The sequence below is a fragment of the Eutrigla gurnardus genome (assembly GCF_963514095.1).
Source record: "Eutrigla gurnardus genome assembly, chromosome: 2".
NCBI classification, from domain to species: Eukaryota; Metazoa; Chordata; class Actinopteri; order Perciformes; family Triglidae; genus Eutrigla; species Eutrigla gurnardus.
Window position 1 is genome coordinate 12,985,681 of NC_139916.1, and position 18,860 is coordinate 13,004,540.

The 18,860-nt window shown below is 46.1% G+C and overlaps 3 protein-coding genes and 1 long non-coding RNA gene across 5 annotated transcripts in view; 1 reads left to right on the forward strand and 3 right to left on the reverse strand.

Moving 5' to 3' along the window:
• Window positions 1–2,399, reverse strand: part of LOC311025060 (G-protein coupled receptor 22-like) — a 14,410-nt gene extending 12,011 nt beyond the window's left edge. The window contains exon 1 of the mRNA XM_084027746.1: window positions 2,292–2,399. The gene's annotated coding sequence lies outside the window, so the exon portion shown is untranslated. The remainder of the gene's footprint in view (window positions 1–2,291) is intronic.
• LOC311025255 overlaps window positions 1–18,860 on the reverse strand; it is a 131,786-nt gene that overhangs the window by 103,490 nt on the left and 9,436 nt on the right. The gene's annotated exons all lie outside the window — the stretch shown is intronic.
• On the reverse strand, window positions 5,014–9,648 carry cidec (cell death inducing DFFA like effector c). 2 transcript variants are annotated; one of them, XM_084021548.1, is made up of 6 exons: window positions 9,467–9,648; window positions 7,402–7,470; window positions 7,179–7,332; window positions 6,761–6,910; window positions 5,900–6,090; window positions 5,014–5,431 (listed from the first exon to the last, which is right to left on the reverse strand). In XM_084021548.1, the coding sequence occupies exons 2-6, from the start codon at window positions 7,452–7,454 to the stop codon at window positions 5,251–5,253; spliced, it is 729 nt and encodes a 242-aa protein (XP_083877674.1). In that variant the 5' UTR covers window positions 7,455–7,470; window positions 9,467–9,648; the 3' UTR covers window positions 5,014–5,250. The 2 variants fall into 2 exon arrangements, with proteins under 2 accessions (XP_083877674.1, XP_083877675.1); XM_084021549.1 differs by lacking the exon at window positions 9,467–9,648 and adding an exon at window positions 7,825–7,927.
• Window positions 11,003–17,081, forward strand: LOC311027147 (uncharacterized protein; the record flags this gene model as incomplete). The annotated part of the gene is made up of 3 exons (XM_084031003.1): window positions 11,003–11,870; window positions 11,958–13,223; window positions 17,060–17,081. The coding sequence occupies exons 2-3, from the start codon at window positions 12,034–12,036 to the stop codon at window positions 17,079–17,081; spliced, it is 1,212 nt and encodes a 403-aa protein (XP_083887129.1). The 5' UTR covers window positions 11,003–11,870; window positions 11,958–12,033.

Sequence of the window (18,860 nt, forward strand, 5' to 3'; positions counted from 1 at the left end):
CAAGGTCAGCAATACGTGACCAGTTGGGAGCGTGTTGGATAACCAACTTCTCCTATCAAAAGATCACCACAGAAGTCAGCACGTCTACTACAAACACCGGCTCTCAAATGTCAATAAGCTGCTGCCATGGGAGGGGGATCCTTTTGAAAAATGTGGGGGGGATTTATTACATTTTTCTTTTTTTTTTACAAAAGGTTTTGGTTAAAGCTGCAGCCATACTTTCTAAGTAGAATTCAAATTATCATTTTGGTTCAAGTCATACATATTTTGGCTCATTTCATAATGGGCCTGAGCATCTGGAAAAAAAGCAAGCAGGCCAGCATGAAATATGGAGAAGTACAGAGCGTGCTTCAACGGGAGAGTAAACTCAAGCAAACACTCTGCTTCTTCAGGAGGAGACATCTTTCATGTATGTAGCTCTATAAACGACTGCAGAGGAGAAAACTGACAGATAACTTGCACCTACAACCATTTCAGTCAAAATACAAATCCATTATTCAGACATATTCTCCCAGTGACGGACAATTCGGGTTTTGAGCAAAGCATCCAGGATCTCACTAGGTTGTGTTGTCCTGTTACCTGAATCATTTATCGCTGAGGTGAAATATGGAGCTAAAATAACTAAATAAGGGGGAAGAAGCAGAGAAAAGAAAGGTGGCAGAACAGAAGAAATAGAGACAAGAAGTAGTGTGTTGCGACCGACAGATGACAGATGCTGAACAGAAAGCCACTTGGTGAAAGCGAGGAGGTTACTTCACTGCTAAAGGAGGTAATTAGAAGACAATTTATCTGTTCGTGTGTGAGCTGGCGGCAGCGAGACAGAGAGGGGATGATAATGTATTGACACACACACACTTTCTGGCTTCATGTGTTCAGCAGGATTTTTGTTCCCCTCCTTCATGTTCACAATCAAAGCCGTCCACAGCAGAACAGGGAGACGGCGTGGCGGAGACACAGCTCAGACCCAGGCGCTTTCATCAAGACCCCTTTTCTCTTTGCTTTCTTCCACCTCCACACTGTTGCATCCAGCCCCTCCCGTTACTCCCCATCTCGCCTGCTGTGTCTTACTGCATTTAGTTTCGCTTTTACAGTCTTCATCCGTCCCTCTGTATGTCTCTCTCTCTTTTTTTTTTTTTAGCTGTTTTGTTCTTTGACATAAAACACATGAACAGCCGAGGGAGAAACTGCACGAGGCTCGTATGAGCATATCAATCCGAGTTGTTTGATTCTGCGAGGGCAGATTGTTGTTCTGAAAAGCTGAGCAGCATATTGTCCCATCTGTCAAAACTCTAATGGAGAACGTTCGCTTTAATGACCTGTCTAACCCCAAATGCTTTACCAGACACAAGTATGTTTTTGTCAATTAATCATTTGGTCTAAAGAAATGTCAGAAAATAGTTCAAAGAAAAAAAACAGTCACTATTTCTCAGAAGGTGATGACTATAAATGACTTGCTTTAGCCAAGCAACAGTTCAAAACCAAACAAAGGGATCCAAAATACAACCACACAAGACTAAAAACTGAAAAATTGTGGATTGACTTAAATGTAAACTTGATAGATCAAATAGCCTAAGTGAAGACAGACTTACAGGAAACCAAATCTGTTGGTTGTTGACCTAAACATGTTTAATTGTATACCGGCAAGTGGTTAATTGCAAGTACTAAATTCTACAGTTTAACCATTTCATTTGCTGTAAATTCAGGTGCCTCTTCCCTAAACTCGCTATAGAACGAGAGAAAGGACCCTGAAGGGCAGTGAGAACACATCGCGAGAGGTTTGTGGGTATTTTGAGGCATTGTTTGGCCGCTCTTGGCACAAACAACAAAACACAAGACAAGGCACGCAGCATCCAAGCAGGCAACCACGCTTTGATGCGCGCGGAGATGTTTCCAGCGGACTGCGCTGAGCAGGACTCCCTCCGGAGCGTGGGAGAAACGCAGCCTGGTGTCAAGCACCCACTCCCACATGCAGCCCGTGGTTTCCAACACCACAGATTCCTGACAAATCGATACTTCGGGGAGCTGGGACAAATGCAGAAATGCATGTAGCCTTTTCCCCCACAAATAAAACAAAGAAAGTTTGACATGATATGCAGTCTACCATCAACAGTTTTTTCCAGTTTATAAAGATGTCTAGGCTACATGTAATGGATAAAAATGCCCAATATAAAAGTTCAAATGCTAAAGTTAAACAGTGTGAGTGTGTGAAATGTAAGAGCACGTTCCTATGGATGATTTAAGTACACACCGAGTCAAAACACACGGATTCTTTGGGGAAACGGCACTCTTACCTCTCGATTGGAGCAGTGAGCTCAGCCGTCCATGTCAGCAGCCTGCGTGTCGGTGGGAAGCGTCTCTTCTACCACAGTAGTATTTGTGTGGAGCAGCCGAGCACATGCTCAGCAGCAGCAGTAGCATTAACAGCTCCACCCACCAGGGGCCACTGGCAAGCACACAGCTCAGTGGGAAGGGAGGGAGGGAGGGAGGAGGGAAGGGAGGGAGGATAGAAGGGAGGAAGGAAGGAATGATGGAAGGAATGATGGAAGGGAGGAAGGAAGGAATGATGGAGGGAGGAAGGAAGGAATGATGGAAGGGAGGAAGGATGGAAGGGAGGAAGGAAGGGAGGGAGGGAGGAAGGAAGGATAGAAGGGAGGGAGGAAGGGAGGGAGGGAGGAAGGAATGATGGAAGGGAGGGAGGAAGGAATGATGGAAGGGAGGAAGGAAGGAAGGGAGGAAGGAAGGGAGGGAGGGAGGAAGGATAAAAGGGAGGGAGGAAGGAAGGAAGGAAGGAAGGAAAGAAGGAAGGAAGGGAGGGAGGGAGGAAGGATGGATGGAAGGGAGGGAGGAAGGAAGGATGGAAGGGAGGAAGGATGGATGGAAGGAAGGATGGAAGGAAGGAAGGAAGGAAGGAAGGAAGGAAGGATGGATGGAAGGGAGGAAGGAAGGGAGGATGGAAGGAAGGAAGGAAGGATGGATGGATGGATGGATGGATGGAAGGAAGGAAGGAAGGATGGATGGATGGATGGAAGGGAGGAAGGAAGGAAGGAAGGATAGAAGGGAGGGAGGAAGGAAGGGAGGATGGAAGGAAGGAAGGAAGGATGGATGGATGGATGGATGGATGGAAGGAAGGAAGGAAGGATGGATGGATGGATGGGAGGAAGGAAGGGAGGGAGGATGGATGGAAGGGAGGAAGGAAGGGAGGGAGGGAGGAAGGAAGGATAGAAGGGAGGGAGGAAGGGAGGGAGGGAGGAAGGAATGATGGAAGGGAGGGAGAGGAAGGAATGATGGAAGGGAGGAAGGAAGGAAGGGAGGAAGGAAGGGAGGGAGGGAGGAAGGATAAAAGGGAGGGAAGAAGGAAGGAAGGAAGGAAGGAAAGAAGGAAGGAAGGAAGGGAGGGAGGGAGGAAGGATGGATGGAAGGGAGGGAGGAAGGAAGGATGGAAGGGAGGAAGGATGGATGGAAGGAAGGATGGAAGGAAGGAAGGAAGGAAGGAAGGAAGGAAGGAAGGAAGGAAGGATGGATGGAAGGGAGGAAGGAAGGGAGGATGGAAGGAAGGAAGGAAGGATGGATGGATGGATGGATGGATGGAAGGAAGGGAGGAAGGAAGGATGGAAGGGAGGAAGGATGGATGGAAGGAAGGATGGAAGGAAGGAAGGAAGGAAGGAAGGAAGGAAGGAAGGAAGGAAGGAAGGAAGGAACGAAGGAAGGACGGACGGACGGACTCAGACTCTTGCTGGATCTACAGGAGGATTCTTCTGTTAGGATGACTTAAACTGACTGAAAGATGAGGGAGGAGGGGTCTACTGGTCGTTCAAGTCAAAGTTTTAAAGGTTAAAAGGACCTTGTGGCCAAGTTTGAACTTTAAAGCTCCGCCACAATTGTTTTGTGCACTAAATGAATATTCACATCATTAAACGCATCAACAACATGAACAAAAGAAAAAGCTATGATGCAATAAGTCCTTTTGTGGCTCAAGAGCTGTGCAAAATCTGATTTGTGGCCTCAAGCAGGTGAAGCTAATGCTGAAGTGCCTTAAACTTGCATTCTCTCTGCTGGCTGTCAGGGGGCAACTCTGCTTGCAAAAAGAAGTCAGATTGCATGACAGTCTATGAGAAAATTATCCTACTTCTCACTTCATTGATTTTCTGAGTAAAACATTGTAAACATGAGTTTATGGCCTCAATCACTAGTTTCAAGTCTTCTTCAATACAGTTCTATTAGTAAAGTATGGTCCCTTTAGAGTAAAATAGAGGATAAAGCAGGGTACGCTTTGTGATTGATGGGTCACTACCGATGTGTCACCAGTTGCTACCACGCTAACAATGAAATTAGCTTTCGAGATTACTTTAACATCCCTAAATACATTAGCAAACAAACCGATTGAAATATTATGGGGATTGTATATTCTATTTCATGTAAACATCAACCGAATTGGAAATGATGGCCATGTTCCTATTCCTTCTGGTTAGAAGATTTCCTGTAGACAGAAAATGGAGACAAAGGGGAAGCAGGTGGAACAAAGTCACACTCTAACCCTTGATCTACTGAAAAAAAAAAAAAAAGGATAAATATATATTCATATTCTTCTGGGTATATCAGACAGCCAATTTAGCTCAGTTTCTTCGGTGCCACCTTGCACTACAAGATGACAGAAGCACTTCTGCCACCAGCTGAGGCCATCATCTCTTTTTCTCACAGCGTATAATGGTTTGCTTCCCGTCTCTCGCCCCCTGCAGCTGCTTGTCCTTACTTCGTTCTCTTGCTCTGATTTTCTGACACAGAGGCAGACTGCAGCTGACAGGGCGGTGCAGGCCAAGGGAAGCGTGGGAGAAACAGCTGGACCCGTTGCCAATTAAGGCGACTTTGACCGGGAACCACACGTACACAAAGCCAACTTAATGTGCTCACACTGCACACATAAGCCCACTTGTAAACATACTGTCTGCAGATTTAAAATGGACTTTCAGGAACATTTTAAAAAGTGTTAGGTTTATTTATTCATCTCCATAGAAAAAAGTTACAATAGTGAGTAAAGTTACAATAGTGAGTAAAAGTGCTTTCTGAGGAATACATTGTCATAATATATGTACATATGGGGCAACAAAAGAGTAACAGAGCAAGAAAGTGACTGTGCAATGGCTGAAATGTCTGCAAACTGTACAGGAAACGGTGAAGTCAACATGAAGAGTCTCTTCTGTGAACACAAGCTAAGCATGTTTTTTCTCTCGCATCTTCAGCTCCAGTTCACTATCAGAAGGATATCTTTCCCAGCAGCTTGCTCTGCAGCTGCCTGATCCTGCCTTCCTGTGGCAGTGCCAAGCTCTTCTCTGCTCGCTCCTCCTCATCCAGCAGCTGCTCGATGTAGCAAGAGGACCCCAGGAGGATGTGCCCTGTGGCCTGCATGGAGAAGATGGTCCATCGCAGAGCCTCCCTGGAAGCGCAGCACAAGAGAGAGGAGAAAACGCGGTCATACGTAGCAAATTCACATCTGCAGAGGCGCACACAAACGCAGCATTTGAGTAACGTAACCATACATACAAATATACACACACACACACATGTATTACAGAAGAAAGAGGTAATTATTATTTATTTCAATGTGTAAATTCTGTAAAAACATGGAACACTAACGTAGAAAATGCACAAAAAAACAGTAACAGAAGAACATAGACTTTAAGTGACTGCTCCACAGCCTGCTTGTAGCAAAGTTTGATTTTAATCTGGAATTCAGCCAGACGTCTTCTCTGCAGGGAAAACAATTAATTTCCCACTGGATTAAACTATTAGTGGTGATCCAAATCCTTTTTTTTCGTAAAGTCACCAGAGAAATGCATTAATTACATAATAGTTCAACCCAAAAGCATAATAGTGAAACATATTTGACACCGTTTTCACTCACTTCAGCATACTTTTGGCAGCGTAACAGCGCAGGTCATAGGACACAGAATAAACACCGTACAGGGTCGCTTTCATGTTCAGGCAGCCGATGAAATCTTTGGGGTTGTTTTTGTAGAGGTCAAAGGTCAGCTTAGCCACATCTGTCCGGTGCTCTGCCCTGCACTCACTGAGCTGACCTCTGGAGGGGCTATTCTGTGAGGGCGACAGGACCGAACACATAAGTCAGTGAAAGGGGTAGAGACATTTTTCTGGTGCGATTGCTGCCATCACACTGGGCCAAATGACAGCAGACTGTTGTATAATAGACTGGAGCAGCTACTGCCAACGATGGCAAAGGCAGATAACAAAGAAGCAAGTTCAATGCGAGGTCACCAGAGTAAGCAGGTAGGGGGGGATGCAAATCACAAGCATGAATCAATTTCTATGGAAATCGATTCCTTTGGGGAGAAACACCATTAAAATAGGTTGATACCTCTGGGCCTGATTAATATTCCCCCCAGCCTTTGAATCTTCTCTAAAAATGATGATGGGAGAAACTAATTTCTGGTGTTCGCCCTGGGTTCTGCCTTTGCACAATAACTGACATATTACTCCCCTATTCAGTTTGAAGGTTGCAAAATTTGCTGGTGAAATCTCAATCTATAAATCTTCAGTCTACAGACCCCTGCACCATCCAAGTAATCAGCTGCTTCATTAAAGAAACAGATATTTCCCTGCTTATTCAGTTACTGCATTAAAGAATCACTGGAATAACAAATGCTGAAAAAAGTAGTCAATCAAAAGTGTTGCATGTCACACTGTGCAGCTGATCAACAGTGTCACCTAGTGGTTGATATAAAAAAAATTGTCAACACTATCATACCAGATTTGGGATCCACTTCTGACCCTTCTCCAGGACCATGAGGACAGCGTTTTCAGGAAGTGTCTGGAAGAAGTCCTCCGTTTCCACCCCTGTGCCGTCTTCATCCAGAACCAGGGAGCTGATACACAACACATTCAACGAGTCGCTGACCTGAGAGCAGGCACAGGGAGGAACAGTGTAGATGAGGCTCATTATAGAGGGATAGAACATGGAATATTCTGTAGACCTCAGTCTTGTGACCTTTTACAAGCATGAGCCTCCCAGACGGTGCAGCAATAAGTGAGTCACAGGCCAGCCTGTCTGGTAACAATAGTCCTCTCGACACCAAGAAGACTCCTCACTGTGTTTGCTTAAACTGTTTGAGTCACCGTTTGATCAATATCCACCCACAACTATATCACATTCCCCCCAGCCTTACCTTGCTCATCAGGTCTTCTAGGGTTTCCGCCATGATGCCCTTTTTCACACTGCGGTCAGCATTTGTGACCCTGAAAGGCTTCGGCCGAAGAGCTCGGCCCGACAGGAGCTGCTGGGTCATGGAAGCGCTAGCTGAGACGCTGGCTGTGACACACCTGAGCAAAGAGGGAAGACGTAAGTACATGGTTGACTACCACATCCAACCCGCAGGGCAGCGCTCTTACTTGGAAAGGGAAGACGGAGTCAGAAGGCTGAGGGACTTCATAGCGTAATCCATCCGAGACCAACCCCACCTGCGATTGGAGGAAACATCAGTTTAGCAATTAGCCTTTAACTGCAAGGCAACACCACATCATCATGAGCAGGAGCTTTAAGTGATGTCACAGCTTGAAAGTTTATACATTTTACATTCCAGTAACAATAAATTAAGGCAAACGATCCAAAGTAAATTCAGGTGCTGCATGCCCTATTTAGTGTCCAGGCCTCCATGTCTACATGCATCACGATGCACCCTAATCTGTCAACAAACCCCTTTCTTCAATAAACTAAACAAAACATTTCACAATAATGTCCTGATAAAAACACACACAAACCTACAACCTATATAATTGTATTGTTATTGAAATGTGGCAAGCCATGGTCCTGACCAAGTTTGAAAATAATCCTTCCAGTCGTCGTCGTGATCCTGAAGTGCTGCTTCTCGCTCACCAAACCTCACTGATAATCTCTGCTTTTGTCACCGTTTCTCACACCACTTGGTCCCTGAACTTTGCGCTGATGACTGTTGAGCTTGTTGCAAGCATTATTGTGCAAGCCTCCACTGAGTGCACACTGCATTGAGCCACCCCAGTGACAGGATTTCAATGTGTTATATGAGACACAGTTACATTACCCGAGCATCCTGAAGGACCTCTGTAAACAGCTTTCATTGCAACTTCTTTCTACTATTTGTCCCTGTCAAAAATATGGTGAAGAATCTACCCCGATTAACATCCTTGTTATTGGAATGATGTTTAAAGACATTAAAATCAGCAGCACCAATTCATTATTTTTAATTTAACTCCACTGTATTGGGGTGGCAGCAGAATACGTCCATCAGCACAGCTAAATAGCAGGAGGAAGTGAGAATATATCAGTTACCGGTAAGTTAATTTTCTCCTTTTTAATGCAGTCAAAAGATTTGTGTAAAGTACACATTTTTAAATTCCCATTATTTCAAGGAGGCGAAAACTATGGCTGCGTTTTCATAAAGACCCGAACTTCAACTCTTGAGACAGCTTTGATAACAATTTGCACCCCGTCCTTTGTCTGTCAGGCGTCACAGAGAATGTGTGACGTCTGAGAGAGAAATTTCCCAAATTAGGTCATCGTTCAATGTTCACCATGTTATCTTACACATTCACATGTTGGCTTAGGGAGAAATTGAGCGTCCACTCCTCCCAGTGTTATCGCATCTTGTTACACAACCTACAGGTAGTCTGTGTATACATCACCTGTATATACCAGGCACAACAATTAAATGGGAGTGATATGGAATATGCCGTTTTGGTAGGAAGAAGCAGAAAGGCAGCTACTGCAATAGTGTTTCTCCTTCCTCGTTAAAGAGCATTCAAGTGGTAACATTTCTTAAAGGGTTGTAAAATTAAGATGACTGTGGATCAGAAGTGACCCAGTGCGACCCCGCCTTATGTGACGTGCACAAAGCACTGCCCCACTTAAATTAACTGTTGTTCAGATGAAAGGGCACATACTGCTGTCCTCTCACACATTGCTGTCACATGGCATTTCCAGTGGCTCTTATCACACAGAATACACAGTCCTCAGTCCTGACATTGCTGATAATCATATTGTTTGCCTACTGAACACGCTATAAAATCCTCTATTCATGTTTTTTGTCACATTGTAATATTACAAAAAAAAATGGCAATGTGGGATTCAGAGGGGGGTTGGGTCTCTGTGGGACTTTTACACACCCAACTCAAGGAACTGGAGAATGTCTGGTGAGAAAACCAGCTTCTTGTTTCTATAACATGTGCAGCGACACAAACCTTCTGGAATTACAACATGGACAGCCTGAGGCAGAAAACTAGAGAGCGTTTCATAACTACTTTGAAGGGGCCTCATTCAGAAACAGGCGTCAGGAAACAGCGTGATAGCGCCATAGCATTATGCTAAATTTAGAGTGACAAAAAAGCCGCCTCGTTTAATATTAAATTGAACCAGATATGATAAAATCTCAATTGAAAGACGGCGTTGGAAAAGTCGAACAAGTTAAGTATTCATACTTACTTCGCCCCTGAGTGTTCCTGGTGTAAAGCGTGGTCACGTGAGCCTCAGCGCTAATTAACAACACCTGAATTAGACCGATTAACGACTACAGTTTGGGCTTCTTTCTCTGCCTCTCTTTTTGCTGTTAACACCCGAGCATTGAAACAACAGCCTGCTCACTGACGCCTTGGGCACAGAAGTGAAATATAGGAGCCTTCCAGCGTTTCCTCACGTGCCTTTCGGGAACTAGTTTTCCTTGCGCAACAACCCAACGCATGCGCAACAGTGACGTACGGCTCCACGTCGTCGAGTTCAAGTGGGAGGCTAGCTAGTTGGACGGATTAGCATTGATCACCGAAAACCCATTTCTTAAAGTTTAAAATTCAAATATATTTGGAGACATTACCACTCTTTCCTGTTTGAGCACCACATACCCCAGGTGCTGTATTTGGTATTAATGCTTGCGCCGCTGCTGAATTTTCTCCGCCGCTGCAATAAAAATCCTTAAAAAAAAAAAAAAAAAAAAAAATTTTTTTTTTTTTTACGTAGCTCCTTTTAGAAAATGTACAGCGCGTAACGTCAATTGCGCAGCACGCGGCACATCGTCACGTAACCAACATCAAAGAAGAAAAATACACAGCGAGTGTGGCAGTTGTTGGCAGTAGGCTACCCTACACCAGGCGCGGCGCTACTATTGGGCCTGGTGGGCCTGGGCCCACCCATTTTAGGCCTGGGCCCGCCCATTTTGACTCATGCCTACTGATTAGTGAGTGATTTTCTTTCTAGCTGTTCATCCAATAAGCAGCCTGAGGAAAGCTTTGAGTGAAGGCTTCTCAGCCAATCTTCTACCCCGTGTGGACTACTAAGCCCGTCCACAGGCTGCATCGTCACCAGCAAGTGATCCAATAAAATGAATGACTTTGGCGCGCAAGCTTTGAGATGAGAAATGAAGGTGCGTGTCCACAGGGGCGATTTTAAACGCGTGTGGACGCGCCGCTTCCCAGTATTGCACGCTTGGTGGGCTGCCACTAGAGGATGATTGACAGGCGCTCTCCTTTAAACAACAACTTTTTGCGAGCGTTCCCGAGGCGGCGAGTCGAGCCCGGCGCCTCTGATTAGCATAAAGTAGATTCGACCTCAACTTTAGGCAAATGAGGAGCGGCCAACTCGCGCGCCGTCTCTCGACATTCGCCGCAACGCTACCAGAATGCATTGCACGGCTTTTCACATAGACAATGAATGGGACGCGGGGAAAAACCGCTGCCTGTGGACACGCACCTTCAGACAGAACAGACCCCGTTTTTTTTTTTTTTTTTTGGCTTATTTTAATTGGCCCATCCACTTTTCTTGTGGCCCACCCACAATCAAAATCCTGGCGCCGCTAGTGCCCTACACGGTTGCAAAGTTACATTGATTCTAGCAGTAGCGAGTGAAGCGGAAGATCGAAGAAAGAAGGAAAGAGTGAGACAGACAGAGAGAGAGACAGACAGACAGAGAGAGAGAGAGAGAGAAAGTAAGTTGCTAAAATGTGTCGCTACATTTGGTCTGGAGAAAGGAAGGAAGCTGCTTTGTCTCTTGTTGGTAAGTCAGAAACTAATTGTAGATTTGGGTTTAGGCATTGTGTGTGTAAAGCTAGTGGTAACATTTAGTCTAGTATTGATAGCTTGTTGTTGAACTTCTTGTGAAGCTGTCTATGGTAAGTGAGCAATCAGCTTGTTTGAAGCCAGCTCACCTGTAGTGAATAGACTTGATTAGAGGGAAGGAGGAGCCACAGTCAGAACTTAAAGGACAGCAGTAGTTCTCTTCAAACCACATTTGGTCTGGAGAAAGGAAGGAAGCTGCTTTGTCTCTTGTTGGTAAGTCAGAAACTAATTGTAGATTTGGGTTTAGGCATTGTGTGTGTAAAGCTAGTGGTAACATTTAGTCTAGTATTGATAGCTTGTTGTTGAACTTCTTGTGAAGCTGTCTATGGTAAGTGAGCAATCAGCTTGTTTGAAGCCAGCTCACCTGTAGTGAATAGACTTGATTAGAGGGAAGGAGGAGCCACAGTCAGAACTTAAAGGACAGCAGTAGTTCTCTTCAAACCACATTTGGTCTGGAGAAAGGAAGGAAGCTGCTTTGTCTCTTGTTGGTAAGTCAGAAACTAATTGTAGATTTGGGTTTAGGCATTGTGTGTGTAAAGCTAGTGGTAACATTTAGTCTAGTATTGATAGCTTGTTGTTGAACTTCTTGTGAAGCTGTCTATGGTAAGTGAGCAATCAGCTTGTTTGAAGCCAGCTCACCTGTAGTGAATAGACTTGATTAGAGGGAAGGAGGAGCCACAGTCAGTACTTGCGGTAAATTGAGCACTTAAAAGGCTGTCACTACAGCGTCAGCTGCAGCGTCGGGCCATCAGAACGAAGACAGCTGAACAAAGACAAGGGGAGTCTATCTGTGGGAGTCAAGACAGCTGAACAAAGACAAGGGGAGTCTATCTGTGGGAGTCAAGACAGCTGAACAAAGACAAGGGGAGTCTATCTGTGGGAGTCCATCGAGGAAGCCCATTGAGGTAGGTATAACATCTCAACCCCCCCCCCCCCCTCGCAGCCATGTGTCTTATCCCAGTCAGGACATCGCACTGGAGAAGATTTTACCGAAGTCCCTTCATTCGAGGCTGTAACCCATCCAATCTCTGCTACCCACCAATCTCCACCGGTAAGGAACTTGAAGTACTAGGGGGGCTGTGGAACTGCCAGTCTGCAATCAAGAAGGCGGACACCATCTCAGCCTATGCCTCCCTGCAGTCTCTCCACTTCCTGGCCCTCACAGAGACCTGGATCACCCCAGAAAACACTGCCACTCCAGCTGCCCTTTCAACTGCCTACTCATTTTCACACTCCCCAAGACGAACAGGGCGAGGAGGAGGAACTGGGCTCCTCATCTCACCCACATGGTCCTACCAGGTCCTTCCTCTCGACCACCTACCCCGATCTACGCTTGAATTTCACGCCGTCGCTGTCACCATTCCTTTCAAACTCAACATCATAGTGATCTATCGCCCACCCGGTCCTCTTGGTGACTTTTTGGATGAGATGGATGCCCTCCTGAGCTGCTCCCCTGATGATGGCACACCGCTCGTCGTCCTCGGTGACTTCAACATCCACTCGGGAAAGCTGCACTCATCTGAATTCATCGACTTCTTTTCCGCATTTGACCTTACGCTCTCCCCCTCTCCACCAACTCACCGGGCCGGGAACCAACTTGACCTTGTCTTCACAAGATCCTGTGGCATCTCGGCAATCTCTGTTACCCCGCTCACCGTGTCCGACCATCACTTTGTGACTTTCTCCCTCCCCATGAAGCCCACCACATCCCTCCCCTCTACGCCTCGAATGGTCACCAGCCGCCGCAACCTGAAATCCCTCACTCCCTCCGCTCTCTCCTCAACTGTTATCTCCTCGCTCCCATCCTCGGAACAGTTCTCCTTAATGCCTACTGAGGAAGCCTCCTCTATCCTGATGTCCTCACTCGCCTCTTCTTTGGACACTCTCTGTCCCCCAATCGCACGACCGGCGCGATCATCTCCCCCCCCTCCCTGGCTGTCTGAACCTCTGCGAACCAACAGATCATTGTTGCGAGCGTCAGAGAGAAAATGGAAGAAATCGGGACAGCACGAGGACCTTGCTCACTACCACCTCCTCCTCTCTGACTTCACCTCAACTGTTTCGGCAGCTAAATCTGCCTTCTACCTGGCAAAGATCAACTCTTCTGCCTCCAACCCCAGGAAACTCTTCTCCATGTTCTCTTCCCTCCTCACCCCTCCTACCCCTCCGCCCCCTTCCTTCCTTACTGCCGATGACTTTGCAACTTACTTTACCAAGAAAGTAAATGACATCAGCTCATCATTCACGCCTATTCCCTCCCAGAAGACATCTCCCCCAACTCTCAACTCGGATGGTCTTACCAGCTTTAGCCCCCTCACCTCTGAAGACGTTCACGCACTTGTTACATCTAACCGTGCCACCACCTGCTCCCTTGACCCGATTCCCTCCTCTCTTCTCCAGGACATCTCACACGACATCTTGCCATTCCTCACCACCCTGATCAACTCCTCCCTCACCTCAGGTGTCATTCCAGCGGATTTTAAGACCGCTATCGTGAAGCCTCTCCTGAAAAAACCCACCCTTGACGCTACTGACATCCAAAGCTACAGACCTGTATCTCTTCTTTCATTCCTCTCTAAAACCTTGGAACGTGCTGCCTACAACCAACTGTCATCCTATCTCTTGCGGAAGAACCTCCTAGACCCTAACCAATCAGGATTCAGGACTGCCCACTCCACTGAGACGGCCCTCCTCACTGTGACCGAGTCCCTGCGAGACGCCAAAACATCATCCAACTCCTCCGTTCTCATTCTCCTTGACCTATCTGCTGCATTCGACACAGTCAACCACCAAATTCTCCTCTCCACTCTGGCTGAACTTGGCATAACCGACTCTGCTCTCACCTGGTTTACATCATACCTGACAAACCGCACCTTTCAGGTCACATGGAATGGCTCTATGTCCAAACCCTGCTCTCTGGACACGGGTGTCCCTCAAGGCTCAGTATTAGGACCGCTTCTGTTCTCACTATACACCAGATCACTAGGTTCTGTTATCACATCGCATGGATTCTCCTACCATTGCTACGCTGATGACACCCAGCTGTTCCTCTCTTTTCCCCCGTCCTCTGACGCTCACATTGCAACTCGCATCTCGGACTGTCTGGCTGACATCTCTGTCTGGACAACTGCACATCACCTCAAGCTTAACCTGAATAAAACCGAACTCCTCTTCATCCCAGGGAAAGACTGCCCTCACATGGACCTGTCGGTCACTGTTGAGGGCATCACAGTATTTCCTTCCTCAACTGCGAGGAACCTGGGTGTAATCCTCGATGACCAACTATCCTGCACCCCCAACATCACTGCTGTGGCCCGATCCTGCAGATTTGCCCTCTACAATATCCGCAGGATTCGGACCTTCCTCACAAAGGATGCAACGCAGCTCTTGGTCCAAGCACTGGTCATCTCCCGCCTTGACTACTGCAACTCTCTCCTGGCCGGACTCCCGGCCTATGCGATTAAACCATTGCAGCGTATCCAGAACGCTGCAGCACGCCTTATCTTCAACCTACCCAAATTCTCCCACGTGACCCCCCTCCTCCGTGACCTCCACTGGCTCCCTGTTGCAGCACGCATCCAATTCAAGACGATGACACTGGCCTTCAGGGCCATCAATGGAACGGCACCTGCCTACCTTCAAACACTGGTCAAACCTCATGCCCCGAAGCGAGCACTCCGCTCCTCTACTTCAGCTGGCCGGCTGGTACCACCATCGCTGAAATCAAACAAATGTCGCTCAGCAAAGTCCAGACTCTTCTCTATTCTGGCGCCTCAGTGGTGGAACGAACTCCCGACCAATATCAGGACAGCAGAGTCATTTGCCATCTTCCGAAAAAGGCTCAAGACTCACCTGTTCAGACTTCACCTCGACTCTACATAGCATGACCCACTAACACCCTCCCTCGACCCCCCCCCCCCCCCCCCCCCCGCAAAAAAAAAAAAAAAAAAAAAAAAAAAAAAACTCGGATCGTAGCACTGTTACTCTTGAAGTACTACTTTACTCAGATGAGGACCTAACACTTGTTCTATTTTTAGCTCTTACTGCATCGGCAATGATACGTCGTGGTTTCTTTGTTTCCTTCTTTTGACAAATGTACTTATTGTAAGTCGCTTTGGACAAAAGCGTCTGCTAAATGACCTAAATGTAAATGTAAATGTACATGACCACCAGTGTTAAAAACCCTCTGAGCCCAATCATTTTATTGTATCTATAAACCGCAACCTCCGTGCCGTTTTTCCTCTAGTATTGTGTGAGTGTGTGTGTGTGTGTGTGTGTGTGTGTGTAGGCCTATGTGTGTGTGTGCGTGTTGTCGCTCTTTTTGGGATCACTCATAGCCTTTACAGGAGCTTATATCCAGTCAGGAATTTATAGCCTAGGTATTTTCGGGAACTTGAAAAATGAATCCATACTGTTAGATCCGATGTTGTTCTTTATTGCCATATAAAATCCGTTTTCATCGCGTATTTTAGTTAGGGATTTATGCTAATCGCCTGTAAGCATGTGGTCATTAGCATAAATGCAGGGAAAAAACCTAAGGACTTCTTAAAAGATCATGAATAGTTTCTATTATGTATAACTTATATTTATTTTATAATTTTCTCATCACTTTTTGACTCCCAAGACTAAGAAGAAGTGTTTTAAGCAATAACAAGCTTAATCAATTTGCCTTTTTTGTGTCATATCAATAAATAATTGTGAGATATTATTTGCTTTTTTTTTTTTTTACTGTCTAATTGATAATTTCCTACATTCAAACGACATCACTGCAGCACACATATTCTGATAGTCCAGGTTGTGACCCAAATAAATGATAGCTTGACAGCTATGCATTATAAGGGTGATGAATGCAATCTTAATAAGAGAATAAATCCAGGCGAACCAAAACATCTCAAAAATGGCTTAGGGCTCAGAGGTTAAAAGGCTGGTACAACACACAGTAATGCACAGGACTGTTTGAATAGGATTTAAGTGCATATTCTCCTCTCAAAGTGCACCAGATTCATGCATTCTAATGTAAAGGGTACAAAAAAATTTCGGCTGGGGGGGCACGCCCCCGGACCCCCCTAGAGGGTTCGGGGACCACACCACCGCTGCTGAAAAATATCCTGCGGGAAACACTGGATAAGATCATATTTTATTAGACCCACAGCAGGTAAAATATATGGTATTACAGCAGCAAAAAGTGCAACAACAAAAGGCAAAATTGAATGAATTAATAAGTAACAGTAAAGATGTAAATTATGGGTTAACGGTAAAAACAAAATGTAAATGGCTGGTATGATATCGAGAATCATACCAGCCACTAGAAAAGGCTGAAGGACAGCACAGAGGCACTAATCATGGCAGGACAGGAACAAGTGCTGAGCACTAGATCAATAGAGGCAGGGGTCTATATACCAGACAGGCTAAGCAAAGATGTCCCTGAGGAAGTCCAGCACATAACATCAGGGTGTAAGATGCAGGCAGGTATGATGGAGCGTTATAACCAAGTGACTGGCATAGTGTATTATAGGCTGGAAGTCCATCCATCCATCCATTGTCTACCGCTTATCCTGTATTCCTGGAGCCGATCCCAGCTGTCATTGGGCGAAGGCGGGGTACACCCTGGACAGGCCGCCAGTCTATCACAGGGCCGACATGTAGAGACAAACAACCCTTCACGCTCACATTCACACCTACGGGCAATTTAGAGTCACCAATTTACCTATCCCCATCCTGCATGTCTTTGGACTGTGGGAGGAAGCCGGAGAACCCGGAGAGAACCCACACTTACACGGGGAGAACATGCAAACTCCACACAGAAGGAACCCAGGGCCGACCCGGGAATCGAACCCAGGGCCCTCTTGCTGTGAGGCGAGAGTGCTACCTACTACACCACCGTGCAGCCCGGGCTGGAAGTCTTTAGCTCAAAATGGAAGAAACCTCCAAAGGTGGATGAGAATGACCTAAGATCCTGTGGGACTTCCAGGCCTCAACTGACAAACTGGTGATGACTCAGCAGACATTGTGGTGGTGGACAAACAACAGAAGACAGCAGTAGTGATAAATGTAGCTATCAGGCAGCAACATCAGGAGCTTGAAATATAGCAAGGCCTGAACGAGGAGCTAGAAAAGATGTGGAGAGTAAAGGCATCAGTCCAGGTAAGGGAGGTTACCCCCAAACTGGGACAGTGGCTCCAGCACAATCCAGAAAACCACATCCGAGATCGCAGTCCTAGGAACAGCTAAGATACTGTGCAGAGCCCTCAGGCGTTAATTTTTAAGCAGTTACTTCATAGTGGTCTTAGTACTTACACTGGAGCTGCATCATCTCAGAAACATGTAATATTTGCCGTTGCCTTTAACTACCACAGCTCAAAGTGATACAAGAAGTAATTCAGTGATATGACCAGCGGAAAAAAGCACAAACTCGAATGTAAATCAGATGAGCAGTTTATTTCACTCTGTTGCTTCACATTTCATGCTCACTGCAGGAGCACAGATGAATCACGCCACAGATATTAGTGCAATGTAGAGCAGATAATGCATCGGACTTAAAATAGCTGCCTTGGTTGCCAAATTCATCAGGTATCACGGAACAAAGGTCTATAGAAAGAGTCTGCTCTTCTTTCAGAGGTCAATATCCTGCCCACGTCTTTGTCCTGTTATCACATATCAGACCCTGTTGTGGGTGACGCAGGCTCCTCTGGCTCAGAACCATTCATTTGTGCTTTATGGGTTACTGATGCTTGTAATTATACTAAGCACGCCTGATATCAGTGCGGAGTGAAAGGAATTAGACTTGAGAAAAAAAATGTGATTATCATATTGAATTTAATTGAACAACCTTTTTCTTTGAATTCACGATTACATATGCAAACACAAGAAACAGATTTGAGAACCCGATCACAGTTTCTGACCCACGGGTGAACAATCTTTGAGACAAGCTTCATATGAATGTGTTCAACGTCGTTTGCGGCGTCCTTTTTGTTTGTTTGACATCGTTCTCTCTATTTAGTTACTGTTTCAAGAGTCAATCCATGGAGTGGTTTGGGTGAAAAGATCATAATATAATTTACAAATATCAACGCAAAGCAGATCTAAGCTCTAAAGGACAGATACTGAACTAACATTGTTTCTAACCAGGTACCACAATGAAGTCAGCTCCTCTGTGCGGTGAGATTTCGTCCGTCAAGCCCCTGACAGCTCCCAGGGGCCCCGCTTCTTATTTCCTCTTGCCTATGCGTGCCATCAGTTCTGCATTAGCTGCTGCCTTGGTTCTCATGTCCTGGTTCTTGGCCAGGTCTATGAGGACACTGAGGATGCTGGTGGGAACATCGAGGGACAGGGCGAAGCGGGAACCCTGCTGGGCTCTCTTTGGCACCTGGGAGGCCGGGCGCGGGGCTCGTTCCCGCCGGAGCACGGTGTGATGCTCTGTTCGGAGCAATGAATTCAACACGCCGCCGCGGTTTAAGATGTCGAGAGTAGTGCCGCTCCTCTGGCTCTGGATGCACCACGGCAGCAGCAGAGCCAGGCAGAAACACACACTCACACTTCTCATGGTCGGGACTCCGTCTGGGGGGGAGGAGAACGAACAGATCAGCCCGTCGCTCTAAATGACACAACTGAATACGGTCATTCTTTGCCGATAACAAGAGTAAATCTTTCTAGGGCTGCTGATGAAAAACAGGACTTTTAGATGACAATACGTTGCAATGCAAGAATGAAAATTCCTAATCTTTTGAAAACATCCAGGAACATCTGCGTAACATATTAAGATTACAGTTTGT